We start from the raw sequence: 19,923 nt of genomic DNA, 5'->3' as shown, positions 1-19,923 counted from the left end.
TAGACCAGGCTGGGCTCTCCCGAACAAGGACACCTTTCACAAGATGTCTTCTCTGAGGTGCTTCAAGGAATGTCACTTACTGCAATCTGTCCACCTTCCTCAGACAGGTAGAGTTTGACGTCTCTCAAGGCACTTAAGGCACACTGTCTGTAAGGAAAGCACAAAAACGCCGATTAAAGCCTGTTTAGATCACACAAGAGTTTAGAAGCAAGCCTCCAGCTATTTTAGTAGGGCTGTCCGTTGTAACTTCAAAATGGACACTAAACGAACGGTTGTAAGTTCAGGACTATCTGTAGAGGTATGTGTAGGTGTAGCTTCATCCATAGCCCTGAGGACTAGCACCTTAATTGATACATAGGTAGGAGCTCGCACACATAAAGCAATCTTAGCCTCGATTTTGGAAAGGCGATGAGTCCGTTAGCAATTTTAAAAAAAAATTCTTTTATCACTGCAGCTGAGGTTGCTGGTAGATTGACTCCTGCAAAGAAATTGCTTTCTCTTTGCCCGGCGAAGGCAAAGATTTTAGGCCATGGGGTTGCATGGAATCTGTTGTGGGCTTGTATGCCACAAAACCTGCGTTTGGGTGCCAATCCAGCTCCTTAGGAGAAGGAGGCGATTGTGTCTTGTTCAAACAGCCGGCTGGAACAGTCAACAAAGGACAAAGTCCCCATTTACGAATTTAAGAATACGTCTGCGGATTTTTCAAAAGGACAGCCTCTCTCAAGTGCCGAAAGCAGGAAGATTAAAGATCTTTTTAAGATCTTTAAAAGGCCTTTTCACATGCTTGGAAACATTCTACCCACCATACAGGTAGTCCTCGCTTAGTGTCGAAGTTCAAAGTTACGACCATCCTGGGAAAAGGGACTTATCTCATCTGGGTCCAAAGTTCCACCTGCCCCCCCCTCGCAGTCACGTGATCGCATTTTGGGCATTTGGCAATAAAGCCACATTTGCAGCATCCCGTGGTGATATGATCGTGTTTTACAACAGTTTTGCCCGAAACTGGGACTTCTGGTTTTCATCAGAACCGTGCCATAGGAAGCAATGGGTTTGCTTAAGGACCGTCATGTTTGCTTTATGACTGCCATGTTCACTTTATGACCGCAGCAAAAAAAAAAAAAAAAAAAAGGTAATAAAAATTATGATGGGCAGGCTCCATTATGGTTGTAACTCAAAGACTACCTGTAGTTCCCCCCCCCCCAACTTCATAATCCTATTATTTCCTGGTGGCCTCCCATTCAAATCTAGTCTGTTAAGCTTTCAAATGCACCTCTGCTTAAGGTAAGGTAAGGTAAGGAAAGAAAAGGAAAGAAGGAAAAGAAAGAAAGAAAGAAAGAAAGAAAGAAAGAAAGAAAGAAAGAAAGAAAGAAAGAAAGAAAGAGGGAAATGGAAGAAAGGAAAAAAGAGAGGGAGAGGAAGGGAGGGAGAGAAGAAAGGACAGGAATGAAGGAAAGGAAGGAAAGAAAAAGAAGGGAGAGAGAAGAAAGGAAAGGAAAGGAGGGAGGGAAAGGAAGGAAGGAAAGAAAGAGAAAGAGAAAGAAAAGAGAGGGAAAAGGGGAAATGGAAGGATGGAAAAAAGAGAGGGAGAGGGAGGGAGGGAGAAAAGAAAGGAAAGGAAAGGAAGAAAAGGAAGAAAGAGAAAGAAAAGAAAAGAGGGAAAAAGGGAAATGAAAGGAAAGAAAAAAGAGAGGGAGAGGGAGGGAGGGAGAGGAGAAAGGACAGGAATGAAGGAAAGGAAGGAAAAGAGAGAAGGGAGAGAAGAAAGAAAAGAAAAAGGAAAGAAAGGGAGGGAGGGAGGGAAGGAAGGAAGGAAGGAAGGAAAGAAAGAAAGAAAAAGAAAGAAAGAAAGAAAGAAAGAAAGAAAGAAAGAAAGAAAGAAAGAAAGAAAGAAAGAAAGACAGACCAACTCAAGAAAATTTGAGACTTACTTGCGGACTTTCATGGCCTCCTCGTTGTCAGGACGGAAGAAGTTGTAAGAGCTGTAATGTTTCACAGCCTCCCGGCGATACTCGCCCACATTAAACACTGCCAAAGCAGATGAAGACGTCAATCAAGCTTCTTATAAAACTTGTTGTGCCCTCTTCAGAATTCCTGGGGGTGGTTCCCCATCCAGATTTGATCCTGCCTGGCCTGATCCAGAGACCACCAAGGCCTGCTAGATGCTGCAGCCAAGCTGAGATCATGGTTTATACACCCACAGAATCCACTCTTGGACATTAAGAGCACCCCACTTCAATAACTGTCGCCACACATATTCCATACATAGGCAGGTAGTCCTCGACTTACAACGGTTGGTTTAGGGCAGAGGTCTTCAAACTTGGCAGCTTTAAGACTTGTGGGCTTCAACTCCCAGAATTCTCCAGCCAGCTATGCTGGCTGGAGAATTCTGGGAGTTGAAGTCCACAAGTCTTAAAGCTGCCAAGTTTGAAGACCTCTGGTTTAGGGACTGTTCAAAATTGCAATGGAACTGAAAAAAGTCCCTTATGACCGTTTTTCACACACTTACGACCACTGCAGCATCCCCATAATCACATGATCAAAATTCAGACGCTTAGGAACCGACTCACACTTATGACGGTTGGAGTGTCCCGTGGTCACGTGATCCCCTTTTGCGGCCTTCCAACAAGCTAAGTCACTGGGGAAGCCAGATTCACTTAACAACCGTGTGACTTAGCTAATAATAGCAGCGATTCACTTAACAACTGTGGCGAGAAAGGTCGTAAAATGGGGCAAAACTCCCCGATGGTCTCACCTAAGAATCGAAATGTTGAGCTCAACGCTGGTCATAACTCGAGGACTACCTGTATCCCCTCAGGTTGAAGGCCTCCAACCTGACGCTCACAAGCATTTTGATTTCGCACCACCCATTTAAAAAAAAACGATTCGCCTCAGAGCTCACCTTTCGTCGGCACGCCAATCCAGTTGAGGTAGCGGGTTAGTTTTTTGGAAATGTAGGTTTTCCCGCGAGCCGGCAGTCCAACCATCACGATTACGGTGGGGGAATTGGTGAGCTGCGGACCACATACTGCAGGAAGAAAGGCAGAAAGAAAGAAAAAAAGATAGTTAAAAAACTTTTTTGGGGAGAGATGGGTTTGATATTCCACATTAATGTCGAATATATACATAAGGAGTGGTGCGGTGGTCTAGAAGTGGCACTCTCGCCTCACAATCAGGAGGCTGTGAGTTCGATCCTAGGTAGAGGCAGGTATTTCTCTCTCTGGGCACAATGAGGATATATCTGCTGAACAAAATTCCGCACTGGCGATAGGGAAGGCATCCGGCCAGTACACAATCTGCTAGCTCCATTCAGTTGCCCAGACTCAACCCCGCAAGGGATTTTAGGGGTCATTAAAAGATTATGATGAGGATGAATGTCATCGTTAAATGATGATGATAATGATGAATGTCGAATATATACATACCCAAACATAATTAAATAGCAAAAAAAAAGAGGAAGTTTGGTGAGCTGAAATGATCTAAAAGGCTCACTTTTTTTTTTTTTTTTTTAATTTTGATTTATATGCCGCCCTTCTCCGGAGACTCAGGGCGGCTTACAGTGCGTTAAGCAATAACTTGCAAATGGACAAGGCTACTACTATAAAATCCAAACTCTTCATCTTGGTGAACAGCTGTAAACAGGGTGGATTTGATTTAAATTGAGTTGATTTAAATCACAATTTAAATCATAATTTAAAAAACTAGTAAAAAGGCTTGATTTAAATCAACTCGATTTAAATCATAATTTTTAAAGAACAACTGTCATCTCTGCTACTCCTTTGACCCACTGTTGACTGACCGATAGTCCCAGTGTTGCAGAATATACAGCCTCCTGCTACATAACTAAGCTCCATTTCATGCTGAATAAGCTAAATTATTTATGTATTTTAAATAGAAAACTGTGTTACGATAGATTTTTACCCCCAAAGTTTTTTATTAAAATAAATTCGATAAAAATAAAAAAAATCCGATTTAAATAAAAAAAATCTGATTTTTTTTGATTTTTTAAAAAAAAATCATTGATTTTTATCCACCCTGGCTGTAAATAATGCCACAGGTTCACAGCCTCAGTCTTCCTTATCCACAGAATGGGGCTAATGCCACAAATAATACAGACCAGGTTGATAAACAGCAAGCACCTGTTAGATCTGGCAAAAAGAATTATTGCCTTGTGGAGAAGATGGGCAACCGACAAATTTTAAAAAAATAAATAAAAGGCACATTGTGAGTACCATCAAGGAAGGACCTACATTTAACCGCACGAATCACGGGATTCCCCAATTTTAACCTTCTCCCCTCTCCTAATCAAATTCGCTCCACTTAGTCAAAATCGAAATGCAAAATGCTGTTTTGCGGCCCGGAGAATCTTGATCCGAGAGCCTTGGTCAAGGAAGCTGGTCAAACCACATCCTTTCCTCCTCCCTCTTTAAAATGCAACAAACCACAATGCACCTCGGCGATAAAACATACACCAGAAATGACAACTGCCTGGATATCTTATCATTCTTCTCCACAAGGTTAAGTTTTTAGGCTTCAGCATCGCAAAGCTGAGGCAATTGTCCTAAAATAAACTTTCCAGGCACGATGCATTGGACTACAACTCCCATCAAGCTCAGCCAGGATGGCTGTTGTAATATGCCAGCAATCAGTGTGGCTTAGACCAAGGGTCTCCAAACTTGGCAACTTTAAGACTTGTGGACTTCAACTCCCAGAATTCCCTAGCCAGCAAAGCTAGTCCACAAGTCTTAAAAGTTGCCTGGCTGGGGAATTCTGGGAGCTGAAGTCCACAAGTCTTAAAAGTTGCCTGGCTGGGGAATTCTGGGAGCTGAAGTCCACAAGTCTTAAAGTTGCCAAGTTTGAATACCCCTGGCCGAGACTCGTCTTAAAATATTCTTGGGATCTCTAAAGCACCACACAACATACCCACATGGCATTTAAAGGCCCACCCTATCATTCTCTAGACCACTGGACTTAAAAACTGATCTTTTTGGAAAAGTTAAGATTTTTAAAAAAATCTTTTAGGTTAAGGGAAAAAAAAGAGTAACTTGCAATTAAATCTTACCCTGACTACCTTAAGTCTATACTTGCTGTCTTATAAATCTAGATTAATGGCTTTGCTAAACCCAGAACAGCCTTCGAATCAAATGTGGGCCTGTGATTTACATTCTCACTCCATCCAAAAGCTTCTGTGTCCAGTTCAGCCATCCATTCTGAAAAATATGGTATTTTGGCTCCTGTTTCTTGAATGACAAATGAATGTGTCAAGACTGCTAAATATGTTCATTGCTGTCAGATTTTTGATACGGCAATGGCAAAGTGAAGCTGAATCACACAAGGAACGTTGGGACTGCACAATTTGCTTTCATGCATCACGCTAAGCCATAATGTGCTTTATAAACCACGATTCATGGCTTGCAGTAAATTCTGTTGCAGACCTAACAAACCTGGCCTGTGGAGAAGGCGGGCAAGAAACAGAGTGAAAAGGAGTGACGTGAATAAGTATTCCTCGCATGGCTGCATCTAAAACTTTAAAAGATCAGGAATGGCATTTACTATTCTTGAGTCAATGCTATAAATATTGTTGGATTAGTATAATAAATAACACGAAAAGCGCATGGAATGGAACCCTGTTTTCCACATGGTAATCGAAGGCTACACTACTAAGTGTAGTAGTGAATGATAAATCATTCGGTGAATGATTTATCGGTGGCAAAACAATCATGAATAAACAGTGGTTATTGATATCAAGATTTTCTCCTTGGCACTTTAAATAATTTCAAGACAAGAGTTATACGCACATTTAGTGCCGGTCTCCAAAATAAGAACACTTTCTTCCATTTTAGCAAGAAACCTGCTGCAACCAGTAGGAGATTTGCTTGGAATTTGAATAAAACCTGAATATGTGCAGGCTTTAAACCCTCTGGACTTTTGCTCCTTCCAAAATGCAGCTATTTTACAAACCAGCAGTCGCGCTTAAACAAACAAGCAGCTTTATTTGGGAGCAAATCCTTTTATAACAAGGTTAGGAAGAAGAAAAAACCTGAAAGCATCCAAAACCGCCGGTTTCACAGAAAGCATCTTGAATCTTTGCATCAAATAGTAATTTAAAAAAAAAACAAAAAACCCCAACAATCCTGTACGAAATGTATTTTGTCCCCTTTACGGTAGATTATGAAGTTCAGAGGTAGACAGACCCCTTTTGTGACTAACGGAGCGGATTAAAACACCCTCAAAGTTTACACCCTACAAACGAGACAAGAGAAAATATCAACATTTGAGAGATCGTAAGGGTATGTATGTATGTATGTAGGTAGGTAGGTAGGTAGGTGTTTGGTTATTCGGGTTTTCTCCCACGTAAAATTGGAAGTGTCTTGGTGATGTTTCGACGAAGTCTCATTCGTCATTCGTCATCTTCAGGCTGGTGTGACGAATGAGACTTCGTCGAAACATCGCCAAGACACTTCCAATTTTACGCGGGAGAAAACCCGAATAACCAAAGATATATATATATATATATATATATAGTTCTTTTTCGTAGGTCTATATGTGCATTACTGTTCTAGCCAGGGTTTTTCCTACATAAATCAAGATGTTTGTATTGCCATAGTTAAGTGACATCCCATATCACTATTTTCTAGGCTTTATCAGACATTTAAGTAGCATTACCTCAAGTCTTACAGCAGACAACATAATGCTACTTAAATGTCTGATAAAGCCTAGAAAATAGTGATTTGGGATGTCGCTTAACTATGGCAATACAAACATCTTGATTTACGTAGGAAAAACCCTGGCTAGAACAGTAATGCATATATCTATATCTATATCTATATCTATATCTATATCTATATCTATATCTATAACTATATCTATATATGAAGACATTATTGCAATTGCTCAACTCAGACTCAGGAAGATAAAGGGAAGTGTCTATGCATTAGAAACCGTGCAAAGCTTTCGCCCAACCCTGCGTGCAGAGACTCACGCTGCCACTTTTCCCTAACTCCATCCTCAGCCAGCCCTAATGTAAGCTCCAGAGACTCTTACGTGGTGGACGTGCCATCTGGCAGAAAACGAATGGATCGCCCTTCGGAATCCTAGCTGAAGCATCCCTTTGCAGCCGGGGCCCACCTCTTCCCTGGAGGAGGAGCCAGAGGGTGAGGAGGTGGCATGCAAAACACACTCACGAATCCAAAGGCATCCAAGGCCAGCTTCGGGGTGCTTGGAAAAGGAGAGAAGCCACGCACCCGCCCCCTTGTGGGTTTTCCATTCTTATTTGCATTGGAGATGCACACAAATGCACGCACGCCAAGGCAGCTATTTGCATCCAAGATAGCTATTTGCAACTCCCCCTCCCCTTCTTCTTCTTCTTCTTTTTTAATTTAAAGCAGCAGATATGTGCTCCTCCTGCAAAGCTGAGTAGAATTTCGCTTAGTTGGCTACCCATTCAGAAAAAAAAAAAATCAAACCCAGAGAACTGAAATACACAAAAGAAGCATCAGGGTAGTGGATCCTGGAAGGATGATTTAAAGACACAAAAGAAAGAATTTCCTTTGTGATTAAGGCCCCCGGGGCTTAAGTGTCTGAGACAGCCCCAATTTGCAAAAAAATATTGGTGAGATTGGCTTCCGAGCTGAGGCTATAGATTTAACAAAACCCTCCAGAGAAAAAAGGACAATTTTTTTTTTTTTTTTTGCATTCGGACAAGAATACAACACTTCTACAAGGGATCCGAGATTGTTTTTAAATAACTTGCTTTCGTGGTGGTTCTGAATGCCTAACGAATCTGATGAAAGACTCTAGTTAGAAAACTCATTCTTTTAAAATAAAGTCTCTACGATCTTCAGCTCTTCCACTTTTCCTTCTGTCCTCAAAAGTCCCCCCCCCACCCAAAACCCACTTACAAAGAGATTATCTGAGTAGCTCAAGGCAATTTTCGAGGAGGAGGAGGAGGAGGAGGAGGAGGAGGAGGAGGAGGAGGAGGAGGAGGAGGAGAAGAAGAAGAAGAAGAAGAAGGAGGAGGAGGAGGAGGAGGAGGAGGAGGTGTTACTACTACTAATCCATGTTAGGTTGATATTTAAATAAACCCAGTAGGGATTTTTCTCTATTAATTTGCAAAAGTCATGGCTCAAACTGTTTTCACACAACATATTAAGCCAATACCAGACAAATGCATTAATCTTATCAGAATGACCTGACCTGTAAAACAAAAGATATCAACCCTTTAAAAAAAAAAAAGGCAACCGCTTTAAACTTCAGAGTTTTAAGAAGCTAGACTTATCAAAGATGGTTTAATTGGTCCTTCCGCATATTTCAGAAGGCTGGATTAGAGGACATTTGTGGTCCCATTTTAACTCCACAATTCTATGATTTGGCCTCTCCTGTCAATGGCCCTGGATTGACACCTCCTAAAAGGGAAGAGAGGATCTGAGCCACAAAAGAATTCACACCCTTCAGATAACACAACACAAACAGGAATCTCCTTGGCCTGCCCAATTGCTATCTCTTAATTCTGCTGCCTTTGCAGAAAATAGGCATAAAACTATTATGTTGCGTTCACCAAAAAGCAGAGTTTTCTTACGGAAGGTGGTAGAGAGGAATACAGTATTAGGATCAGGGTGGATAAAAATCAATGATTTTTTTTAAAAAAATCAGATTTTTTTAAATTTAAATCGGATTTTTTTTATTTTTATCGAATTTATTTTAATAAAAAACTTTTGGGGTAAAAATCTATCGTAAGATAGTTTTCTATTTAAGATACATAAATAGTTTAGTTTATTCAGCATGAAATGGAGCTTAGTTATGTAGCATGAGGCTGTATATTCTGCAACACTGGGACTATCGGTGAGTCAACAGTGGGTCAAAGGAGTAGCAGAGATGATGGTTGCTCTTTAAAAATTATGATTTAAATCGAGTTGATTTAAATCAAGCCTTTTTACTAGTGATTTAAATCATGATTTAAATCAACTCGATTTAAATCAAATCCACCCTGATTAGGATTAAACGGAGGGGATATCTTGGTGTATTTAGTCGGGATGAAGAGATTATGTTTTTTGCAGCAAAGTAAAAGACTGGAAATTGATTTTAAAATAAAAACAAACCAACCCAGGTATTTCTAAAGCCCAGTTTGGCACGCTTCTGAACCCAAATAAAACGTGCTTCACACAATAAACCATTGTTCTCTTAATGAACACAACTGTGATGATTTACAAAATTAGCAAATCTAGAAATGAAGTCCATTCTAGCTAGATGGGCCCAGATTTCTGGAGATTTATCGGTCTTTTCAAGTTCTTTGATGAATGACAAAAGCCTGCAACAACCCCAAGTGATTTCTTCCAAGCATAATAGGAGAAAGGTCCATAGGGATTCCCCTGGCAGTTTTCTTTGAGCGCATCTTTTCACAAATAATTCAGAGGAGGAGGAAGAGGAGAACAAAGGAGAATTTACAACCTATTATTTCTTCTTCGCCTTCCCTGAGCCACTGCAGAAATTAGTTTCAAGAGACGGATGGTGGCCAGGAAGGATTTGAAAAGGTCTTTTGACTTTCCCCATCTAAGGCTATCCAAAGTTAAATCAAGAAGTTGCCTCCAATCAAGAGTTTGCATCATTCCAACAAGTATTTCACCCACACACCCACACAATTGTGAGCCCTTCCAAGATAAGATACTGGGCAGAACTGCTGGTGACATCTGCCTCTCCCTTGGTGGCCTTTAAGGACAATAAAGGGAAGGAGGAAATGGAGAAATAAATGGATTAACACAGTGTTAAGTATTGTTTCCCCGCCTGCCCAGGTACATATTAGGACAGGAAACCAGAAGAGAAATCCTAGAAACGCAATTAAGACAGCAGCATCATAAAATTTGTATTAGGGTCTGTTGCATCTCATCCCTGGCTCTTTTTTTAAAAAGTTGGAAGTGTATAATGGATAGAAGAGAATTATCTTTCTTGCAAATGTTTCATTACCAAACTAGGTAATTATCAACAGTGCTAGACGGATGATGCACTGATGATGTTACCCAGTTTGGTAATAAAACGTCTGCAAGAAAACAACCAGTTCCAACGACCCCACCCCGCCCTTTTCCTCCTTCTCCTCCCCTCCTCCCTCTCAGAAACTCTACTCCCCTTCTAGAACTGATGATGTTCCCTAGTTTGGTTAATGAAATGTTTTCAGAAAACCACCAAGCTCAGAGAGCACCAAGGACCCCACAGGTGTTTTGCTCTTCCTCCACTCTGCAAATCTCACTCCCTTCTAGCATTGATGATATTACCTAGTTTGGTAATGAAACGTCTGCAGACAGCAAACAACCAATCTTAGAGAGCACCAAGGACCTCACAGTTGTTAATTCTTAATGACCACATAATTTTTTTTTCATGATGATCTATCCCTATCCTGGTCTTTCAACAACAAACTTGACAAAACTTTTAGGGTGGCCTCAGGTCTGGGCCAACCCAACGCACTACGTCTGGTTATGATTCAAGGTCCTGTGTGAAAACAGGAGCTAAGTTCACAACTGTTTGGATAAGAGCTGATGAAAAAGGTTGGGCTGCTTGGTTCGAGACAAACACAACTTTCACACTGAGCGAAGTAAGGTCTTCTGGGAGGTGCCTCCATCTCTGGGGCTTCACTTTCCAGTCCCGAGTCACCTGGCAGGACCGGCTCCTGATTCGACAGGCGGCTTTCGAGGATTGCAGCTGCAACCCAGCCTTTCACCAGCAGCAATGTGCAGTTATACCCATTCACACAGCTTTGCGGCCCATCCAAAAGGGTACTTACATAATTAGTTAATAACTCACACACAAGGGATACACACACACACACAGTACCATACATATACATGCATACATACACATATAGATACATACATACATACATATACATACATACATACATACATACATACATATTACAAACTATTCTAAAAATACGAGTTCCAAGTATATTAGTAAAGAAAGAAGCAGACATCCTGCGAGCTCCGGAACTTAAAATTTTAAAATAATTAAGTTCCGGAGCTCGCAGGATGTCTGCTTCTTTCTTTATACATACACACACACACACACACACACACACACACACACACACACACACACACAGAGAGAGATATATACATACATATATACACACATACACACATATACATACACATATACACACATATATACATACATACATACACATATATACATACTTATACTCACATATACACACATAGTACTATACATATACATGCATATACATACACACATATATACGTGTGTATATATATATATATACACACACACACACACACATATACATGCATATACATACATACACCCTCATATACTCACATACACACACATACATATATACACATAGTACCATACATATACATGCATATACATATACACAGATACATATATGTACACACACACATACACATATATACATACATACACACACACATATACATATACACACAAATATATTATATATACACATACATATATATGCTTATACATCAAATCCAAGAAGTGAATATACTTTCTGCACAATATAAGATTACAGCAACTCCTTGACTTTACATTTGTTTAGGGACTGTTCAAAGTTACACCATTGAAAAAAGAGACACATCATTTTCCACACTTAACGACCGTCGCAGCCTCCCCATGGTCACGTGATCAAAATTCCAGACGCTTGGCAACTGGCATGGACTTATGACGGTTGCAGTGCCCCAGGATCACGCGATTCCCCTTTTGCGACCTTCTGACCAGCAAAATCAATGAGGAAAGCCAGATTTCACTCAACAACTGTGTTACTAACTCAACAACTGCAGTGATTCGCTTAAAAACTGCGGCAAGAAAAGTCGCAAAAACGGGGCAAAACTCGGTGAACGAGTGACTTACTTAGCAACTGAAAGTTGGGGCTCAGCTGTGATTGTAAGTTGAGGACTAACTGTATTTGGCAATCTCCCAGAATATAAAATAACTGCAAAAAAAATTATCGTTTCTCCTCTGCAGATAAAAGTCTGGGCAAAGGTAGGATAAATTAAGCCATGTCAGCCGAGCATCCGTGTCCTTTAATCAGCACTACACAGTGCAGGACCGTAGCCAAGTGTAATCTAATCCTGCTCGTACCTTTCACAACAGCTTGGATCCAAGAAAACAAATAAGTGGCCCTTATCACCCGACAGCAAAGGTTCATTTACTTGGCTCACCTTCATTGCGGCCAGGAGATTCTTAAAAGGCCCAGGGGCTGGCCAAACAGCAGAAAAAGTGGCACCCCAAATCACAAAGCAGTCACTGGAGGGGAAGCGGGGAGGACCTAGGGGTCTAATCTGTACCCTTTCCCCAACAAGTAGTTCTTGACTTAAAACCGTTCGTTTAGTGACCGGAGATACTGGGAAAAGTGACATTTTGACGCTTTTGCCCATTGCAATGCAATCAGTGATCCAAACTGCAGCTTCCTGGGATCGTGTGATTGCCAATTTGTACACTTCCCAGACGGCGTCTGACAAAGCCCAAGGGGGGGAAGCTGGAGGATTCACTTCACCAACGTATGAATCGCTTAACAACCACGCAGCGATCCGCTTAACAACCATGGCAAAAAGGTCTTCAAACGAGCCAAAACTCACTTCGCCCCTCACCTCGCTTAGGAGCAGAAGATTTGAGCCTCAATTGCGGTCACAAGGGAAGGACTACTTGTAGTCAAGGGGCGCAGAATCAAACAAGTGGGGAGGGGAGAAGGGAAGGAGGGGCAACGTAGGCAAGGCAACCCACCCTTCGCCCCACTCTTGCAGGCTGCAGGGCATTTTCCCAACTTGAGCATCCCGGAGACCGAGTGTACTTTTTCCTGGCCTCCCCACAGACGTCTCCGGGATAGTTTGGGTGGGTGGGACCCTCCACAGCTGCAGCGGATCACTCAATCTGAAAGCATCAACGGGCCACACAACCTCACCCAGGGACCAGAAGCGCTTCCTTGGTGCTCTCTGAACCTTGTGGTTTTCTTGCAAACCCAAGCTAGTCCCATCACTAGCACTGATGATGTTACCTAGTTAGGTCATGAAATGTTTACAGGGAAACCACCAAGCTCAGAGAGCACTAAGGACCCCACAGTTGTTCCCCATCTCCTCCGTCCCCGTTCATTCCTTCTCCTTCTTTTCCTCCTTCTCTTCCTTAAACCATATTCCCTCCTAACCCTGATGACGGTTCTCCTTCTTCCTTCCTCCTCCTTCTCTTCCTTAAACCATATTCCCTCCTAACACTGATGATGGTACTTAGTTGGGCCATGAAACGGCCTGCAAGGAAACCAAGAAGCTGAGAGAGCACCAAGGACCACACAGTTCTTCTCCTCAGTTTCTTTCTCTTTTTCCTTCTTCCCCTTCATTCCTTTCCCTTCTTCCTTCCTCTTCTTCTCGTCCCCCTTCTCTTCCTTAAACTATATTCTCTTCTAACCCTGATGACGGTACCTAGTTAGGCCACAAAACATCTACAAGAAAACCACCAAACTCAGAGAGCACCGAGGACCTCACAGCTCCTTCCTCTCCACCTCCGTCCCCTTCATTCTTTCTTCCTTCTCCCTTCCTCTCCTCCTTCTCTTCCTTCAACCATATTCCCTCCTAACACTGATGATGGTTCTCCTTTTTCCTTCCTCCTTCTTCTCTTCCTTCAACCATATTCCCTCCTAACCCTGATGATGGTTCTCCTTCTTCCTTCCTCCTTCTTCTCTTCCTTCAATCATATTCCCTCCTAACACCGATGATGGTTCTCTTCCTTCCTTCCTCTTTCTTCTCTTCCTTCAACCATATTCCCTAACACTGATGATGGTTCTCCTTTTCCTTCTTCCCCTTCATTCCTTCTCCTTCTTCTTTCCTCTTCTTCTTCATTTCCTTGAACCATATTCCCTCCTAACCCTGATGACGGTACCTAGTTAGGCCAGAAAACATCTACAAGAAAACCACCAAACTCAGAGAGCACCGAGGACCCCACAGCTCCTTCCTCTCCTCCTCCGTCCCCTTCATTCCTTCTTCCTTCCTCTCCTCCTTCTACCATATTCCCTCCTAACACTGGTTCTCCTTCTTCCTTCCTCCTTCTTCTCTTCCTTCAACCATATTCCCTCCTAACCCTGATGATGGTTCTCCTTCTTCCTTCTTCTCTTCTTTCAACCATATTCCCTCCTAATACTGATGATAGTTCTCCTTCTTCTTCTCTTCCTTCAACCATATTCCCTCCCAACACTGATGATGGTTCTCCTTCTTCTTCTTCTCTTCCTTCAACCATATTCCCTCCTAATACTGATGATGGTTCTCCTTCTCCTTCTTCTCTTCCTTCAACCATATTCCCTAATACTGATGATGGTTCTCCTTCTCCTTCTTCTCTTCCTTCAACCATATTCCCTCCTAATACTGATGATGGTTCTCTGCTTTCCTTCCTCCTTCTTCTCTTCCTTCAACCATATTCCCTCCTAACCCTCATGATGGTTCTCCTTCTCCTTCTTCTCTTCCTTCAACCATATTCCCTCCTAATACTGATGGTTCTTCTTCTTCTTCTCTTCCTTCAATCATATTCCCTCCTAATACTGATGATGGTTCTCTGCTTTCCTTCCTTCTTCTCTTCCTTCAACCATATTCCCTCCTAACCCTCATGATGATTCTCTTCCTTCCTTCCTTCCTCCTTCTTCTCTTCCTTCAACCATATTCCCTCCTAATACTGATGATGGTACCTAGTTGGGCCACCAAACGCCTGCAAGAAAACCACCAAAGCTCAGAGCCCGCGGAGGGACCCCCTCTCATTTTCAACCCGGAGATTAAGCGCTCCAGCGCGAGGGGCTTGGGAGGGAGGGCGCCGGTTGGGGAAGCCCGGGAGGCAGCACCGCCCCCACCCCCTCCGCGTGCGGCAGACAGGGCTGGCGACGACCCGCCCTTCCCTCCGCCATGCGCTGCGTGCCATGCCCGGCATCGCCACCACTAACCACCACCGCCAGCCAGCCAGCCAAGCCATCCAAACAACCAACCAGCGCTCCGCAGCCGGGATGCTGGAGAGACCGAGCTCCGCCAGCCAGATCCGCCCGGAGCTTGCATGCAACGTCCGCAAAAAAAAAAAGGAGGAGGAGGATGATGATGATGCGGCGGCGATTACGGAGCTCTTGCAACGGGGGAAAAAAAAAAAAAGATAAAACCCCAAGCACGCTTCGTGCAACAAGCAGCAGCTCGGCTCGCCTGCAAAGCGCTACCAAAAAAAGAAAGGAAGCGGCCGCTGGAGACGCTGCAGCGGCTCAGTCCGTCCGCCCCGAGATGATGCCGCTGATCCCCGCTTGGATCTCTCTCCCGCTTCGGAAGATCGGCCTCTCCCACCCGATCTGCTCTCCTTTTCCCCGGGGATCGGCGTTGATGATTCCCGGCACTTAAATGCCTCTTCCCGGCTTTGGGGTGTTTTTTTTTCTTTTTCTTTTCTTCTTCTCTCCACCCTTCCTCTCTTGGTTTGGCTTGGCTGCAAAGCCGGCATCTCTCTCTCTTTTTTTTTCCCCCCCTCCGTCCATCAAATCCGGCCGGGACCCTCCGTCCTCCTTTTCCTCCCCCCCCTCCCACCAGCCACCCCTTCTTACTCACATCGGCGCGGCAACGTGGGGTGATTGTCGGGCGGCAGCCAAATCTTCTGGATCCGGCTCTGCGTCAGCTCCATGGGCATCTTGGCGAGCAAGGTGTCGCCGCGCTCCGACTCCACCTTCGTTGCGGATGCGGGGCGAGGAAAGGGGGAGAGGGAGGGAAGGAGGGGCACCAAAAAAAAAAGGGGGGGGTGATCGGTCGATCGGGTGGGTTTTTTTTGGGGGGGTGGGTGATTTATTGGGGAGGGGGCTTCCCCCGTCTGCTTTATCCTTTTTGCAAGAAATGGAAGGGGCGTCGGAGGGGGGGAAGCCCCCAAAATCGACCCTTAGAATCCGGGATCCTCAACAGGTCCCCTTGCTCGGGCCGAAGGAAGCCTCGCAACGGCTTCAGTCTCTTGGAGGAGGTGGGGAGGGGGGGCTGAGATCGGACGGCGGACCTTGAACTGAACTGGGTCGGCGTGGCTGGAGAAATGAAGCGCGGCCGCCCTTGCGCTGCTCTTTTCTAGGAGCCGGCCGGCACTGTGACGTCACGGGGGTGGCCCCGCCCTGCTTTCTTTTCCTCCCCCCCCACCGACCTTCCCCTCCTTCCCCCCCCCCGCCGCCGCAACCGCTGGGAGGGGCGGCGGGATTCTTCTTTCGTTTCCCGCTGCTGCCCCCGCCAGGCGCCTGGCTGAAGGGAGGTGCGCCCGCGGGCGCTCTTTCTCTTTCTTTCTCTCTCTTTTTTCTTTCTCTCTCTTTCCTCCTTCCTCTTTTTCTCTGTCTCTTCTTCCTTCTCTTTCTGTCTCTTCCTCTTTTTCTCTCTCCCTCTTTTTTTCTCTCCCTCCCTCCCTTTTTTCTTTCTCCTTCCTCTTTTTCTCTCTTCCTCTTTTTCTCTCTCTCTCTTTTTCCCTTTCTCTCTATTCCACCTTTTCTCTTTCTCTCTTTTCTCTCTCTTTCTCCCTGTTTTTCTCTTTCTCTCTCTTCCTCCTTTTCTCTTTCTCTCTTCCCCCTTTTCTCTCCCTTCCTCCCTTTTTTCTTTCTCCTCCTTCCTCTTTCTCTTTGTCTTTTTCTCTTTCTTTTTCCCTTTCTCTCTCTCTTCCACCTTTTCTCTTTCTCTCTTTTCTTTCTCCCTTTTTCTTTCTCTCTTCCTCCTTTTCTCTCTCTCTTCCTCCTTTTCTGTCTCCCTTCCTCTCTCTCTCCTTTTCTTTCTCTTTCTCCCTCTTTCTCTTTCTTTCTCCCTTGCTCTTTTCCTTTCTCTCTCTTCCTCCTTTTTTCTCTTTCTTTCTCCCTTCCCTTTTCTCTTTCTCTTTCTTTCCCACTCTCTTCCTCCTTTTCTCTCTCCTTTCTCTCTCTTCCTCCCTCTTTTTCTTTCTCTTTCTGGCTCTCTTCCTCCTTTTCTCTCTCTCTCTCTTCCTTTTCTCTTTCTCTCTTTTCTCTCTTTCTCTCTCCTTTTCTCTTTCTCTTCCTTCCTCTCCCTCCTTCTCTTTTCTCTCTCCCTCTCTTTCTTTCTCTCCCTCCTTTTCTCCCTTCCTTTTTCTCTTTCTCTTCCTTCCTTTTTTCTCTCTTTCTCTTTCTTCCTCTCTCTCTCTCTTCCTCCCTCTTTTTCTCTCTTTCTCTCCCCCACTCCTCAGGAAGCAGGAACCATCCTCCCCAGCTTGAATTCTCTCAGAAAGTCTACAGTATATATGGGATTCTAGAATAAAGCCACATAACCTCCTTTCTGGCCAGGCTAAGAAGCCAATTTTTGATCCATTCTCCACATACAGGTAGTCCTCGACTTACAACAGTTCATTTAGTGACTGTTCAAAGTTACCAAGGCACTGAAAAAAGGGACTTATGACCGTTTCCCACACTTACGACCATTGCAGCATTCCCCCGTGGTCATGTGTTCAAAGTCTAGATGCTTGACCACTGGTTCATATTTATGACGGTCGCAGTGTCCCTGGGGTCACGTGATCCCCTTTTGCGACCTTCTGACAAGCAGAGTCAATGGGGGGAAGCCAAACTTGCTTAAGAACTGTGTTACTAAATGATTCACATAACAACTGTGGCAAGAAAAGTCATAAAAGAGGCAAAACTCAAAATGTTTTGCTTAGCAACATAAATTTTGGGCTCGATTGTGGTCGTAACTCAAGGACTACTTGTATTTCAAAGGGAACACACTGCAGGATCTTAGGGATCCCAGGGAGCTGCCTTAGATCAAGTCACTTCCTTTTTGTCTCCTCTGGATTTGCCATTCTCCAGATCTCCAGCAAAACGTTTTTGCATTACCTGCTGCCTGATCTCCTTCATCTAGCATCCCTAAGGACTTAATTAGGATTAAATAGCCCTCGATTTATAACCATTCATTCAACGACTAATTGAAGTTACAAAGGCATTGGAAAAACAACTTATGTCCGGTCCTCACACTTATGACCATCACACGAGTACATGATCAGAATTTGGATACTTGGCCACTGCTGAATCCCGGGGCCATCTGATCCCCCTTTGCAATCTCATTTTCCCAGAAGCAAAGTCAATGGGGGAAGGTGGGTTCGTTTAGCGACAACTTGATTCACTTAACAACTGCAGTGGTTTGGTTAACAACCGCGGCAAACAAGGTCGTAAAATCCGACGCCACTCGCTTAGCAATCCCCCCTTGTTTAGCCCTGGAAATTCTGGTCCCAATTGCAATTGTAAATTAATGACCTGAGGTGCTGCAAAACAGAAATACTGCCCCTAAATCAATGTTTCTCCCAATACTGTTCACCTGTCCAGGTCAAGGTGTTTCAGTCAATGGACAGACACCTGGCTGCATTTATGGATACAAAAAATGCAATAAACTGCATTATAATTTAATGAACTTTCATGCTTATGTGGTAACCATGAGTCATCTTCTTTTAATGACCTGATAATCCCTTGCCAGGTAGAGTCGGGGCAACTGAATGGAGCTGGCAGAGTGTTTTTTTTTTTTTTTTTTAATTTGATTTATATGCCGCCTTTCTCCGGAGACTCAGGGCGGCTTACAATGCGTTAAGCAATAGCCTTCATTCTTTTGTATGTTTATACAAAGTCAGCTTATTGCCCCCACAAACTGGGTCCTCATTTCACCTACCTTAGAAAGGATGGAAGGCTGAGTCAACCTTGAGCCTTGGAGAGATTCGAACCAGCAGAAATTGCAGGCAGCTGTGTTAATTACAGGGTGCACTAAACCCCTGTGCTATCAAGGCTCGTTTTATTGGCCGGATGCCCTTCCTGTTCGCCAATGTGGAGTTTTGTTCAGCAGATATATTCTCATTGTGCCCAGAGAGAGAAATATCTGCCTCTACCTCGGATCGAACTCACAGCCTCCTGATTGTGAGGCGAGAGCTCCACCTCTAGGCCACCGCACCACTCCCCACCACACCACACCACACCCATCAGTGAAATAAGGAAATCATGAGAAACTTACAGAAATAGGACAGTCCACATACAGAGGGAATGCCTAGACAGTGGCATTTTGGCGAGCATCTAACTTTATGCCGCAAATAACCAAGTTCACACAGGATGCTATACAGATAGTCCTCGACTTACAATCATTTGTTTAGTGACCAAAGTTACAACAGCAATTTTTTTTTTAAAATTTTTAAATTTTATTTTTATTTATTTTTATATGCCGCCCTTCTCCGGAGACTCAGGGCGGCTTACAATGCGTTAAGCAATAGCCTTCATACTTTTGTATATTTTATACAAAGTCAGCTTATTGCCCCCACAAACCGGGTCCTCATTTTACCCACCTTAGAAAGGATGGAAGGCTGAGTCGACCTTGAGCCTGGTGAGAATTGAACTCGCAGTAATTGCAGGCAGCTGGATGTTAAATGCTGCCTGCAATTACAGCAATGAAAAAAACCCTGACTTATAACCGTTTTTCACAATCATGACCATTGCAGCATCCATCCCCGTGGTCACACATGATCAAAATTCAGATATTTGGCCAACTGGCATGTACCGTATTTATGACATGGGGTCATTGATCACCGTGTGTGATCTTTCAATAAGCTAAATCCATGGAGAAGCCAGATTCACTCAACAAACATTTGACTAACTTAACAACTGCAGTGATTGACTTAAGAATTTTTGGCATGAAAGGCTGTCAAGCAGGACAAAATTCACTTAACTGTCTTGCTTAGCGATGGAAATTTGGGATTCTGTTGTGGTTATAAGTCAAGGACTACCCGTTCTATAATATCTTGGCAAACTGCTCATCATATTTTTCAGGCCCACTTTATGGCCTGGTGGGTTGTGAGAATCTGACCAACAATAGCTTATTCAACAAGCTTGTGGGGTAAACAAATTGGAATTTCACATCATGTGAGCCTGGAAATAGTTCCCTGCCAACATTAGTGTTTTCT

General features: G+C 43.7%; 1 protein-coding gene across 7 annotated transcripts in view; it reads right to left on the bottom strand.

Annotated features, from left to right (window-relative positions):
- The window catches only part of PFKFB3 (6-phosphofructo-2-kinase/fructose-2,6-biphosphatase 3), an 83,885-nt gene that overhangs the window by 21,333 nt on the left and 42,629 nt on the right, over positions 1–19,923 (bottom strand). For 3 of the 7 annotated variants that reach the window (XM_087873572.1, XM_034436639.3, XM_060686246.2), the window contains exons 1-4: positions 15,579–16,085; positions 2,900–3,025; positions 1,929–2,025; positions 81–147 (exon numbers count right to left, since the gene is read on the bottom strand). In XM_087873572.1, the coding sequence (XP_087729698.1) occupies positions 81–147; positions 1,929–2,025; positions 2,900–3,025; positions 15,579–15,657 (369 nt within the window). In that variant the 5' untranslated portion in view covers positions 15,658–16,085. Of the gene's footprint in view, positions 1–80; positions 148–1,928; positions 2,026–2,899; positions 3,026–7,041; positions 7,284–14,983; positions 15,066–15,578; positions 16,090–19,923 lie in introns of those variants that run through there. The other 4 variants (XM_087873575.1, XM_087873573.1, XM_034436637.3 and 1 more) reach the window with 4 other exon arrangements.

This window comes from Pantherophis guttatus, chromosome 7 (genome assembly GCF_059756535.1).
Source record: "Pantherophis guttatus breed Tessera chromosome 7, ASM5975653v1, whole genome shotgun sequence".
NCBI lineage: Eukaryota > Metazoa > Chordata > Lepidosauria > Squamata > Colubridae > Pantherophis > Pantherophis guttatus.
Note: the sequence above shows the minus strand (reverse complement) of the source record. Positions and strands in the feature narration are given on the sequence as shown.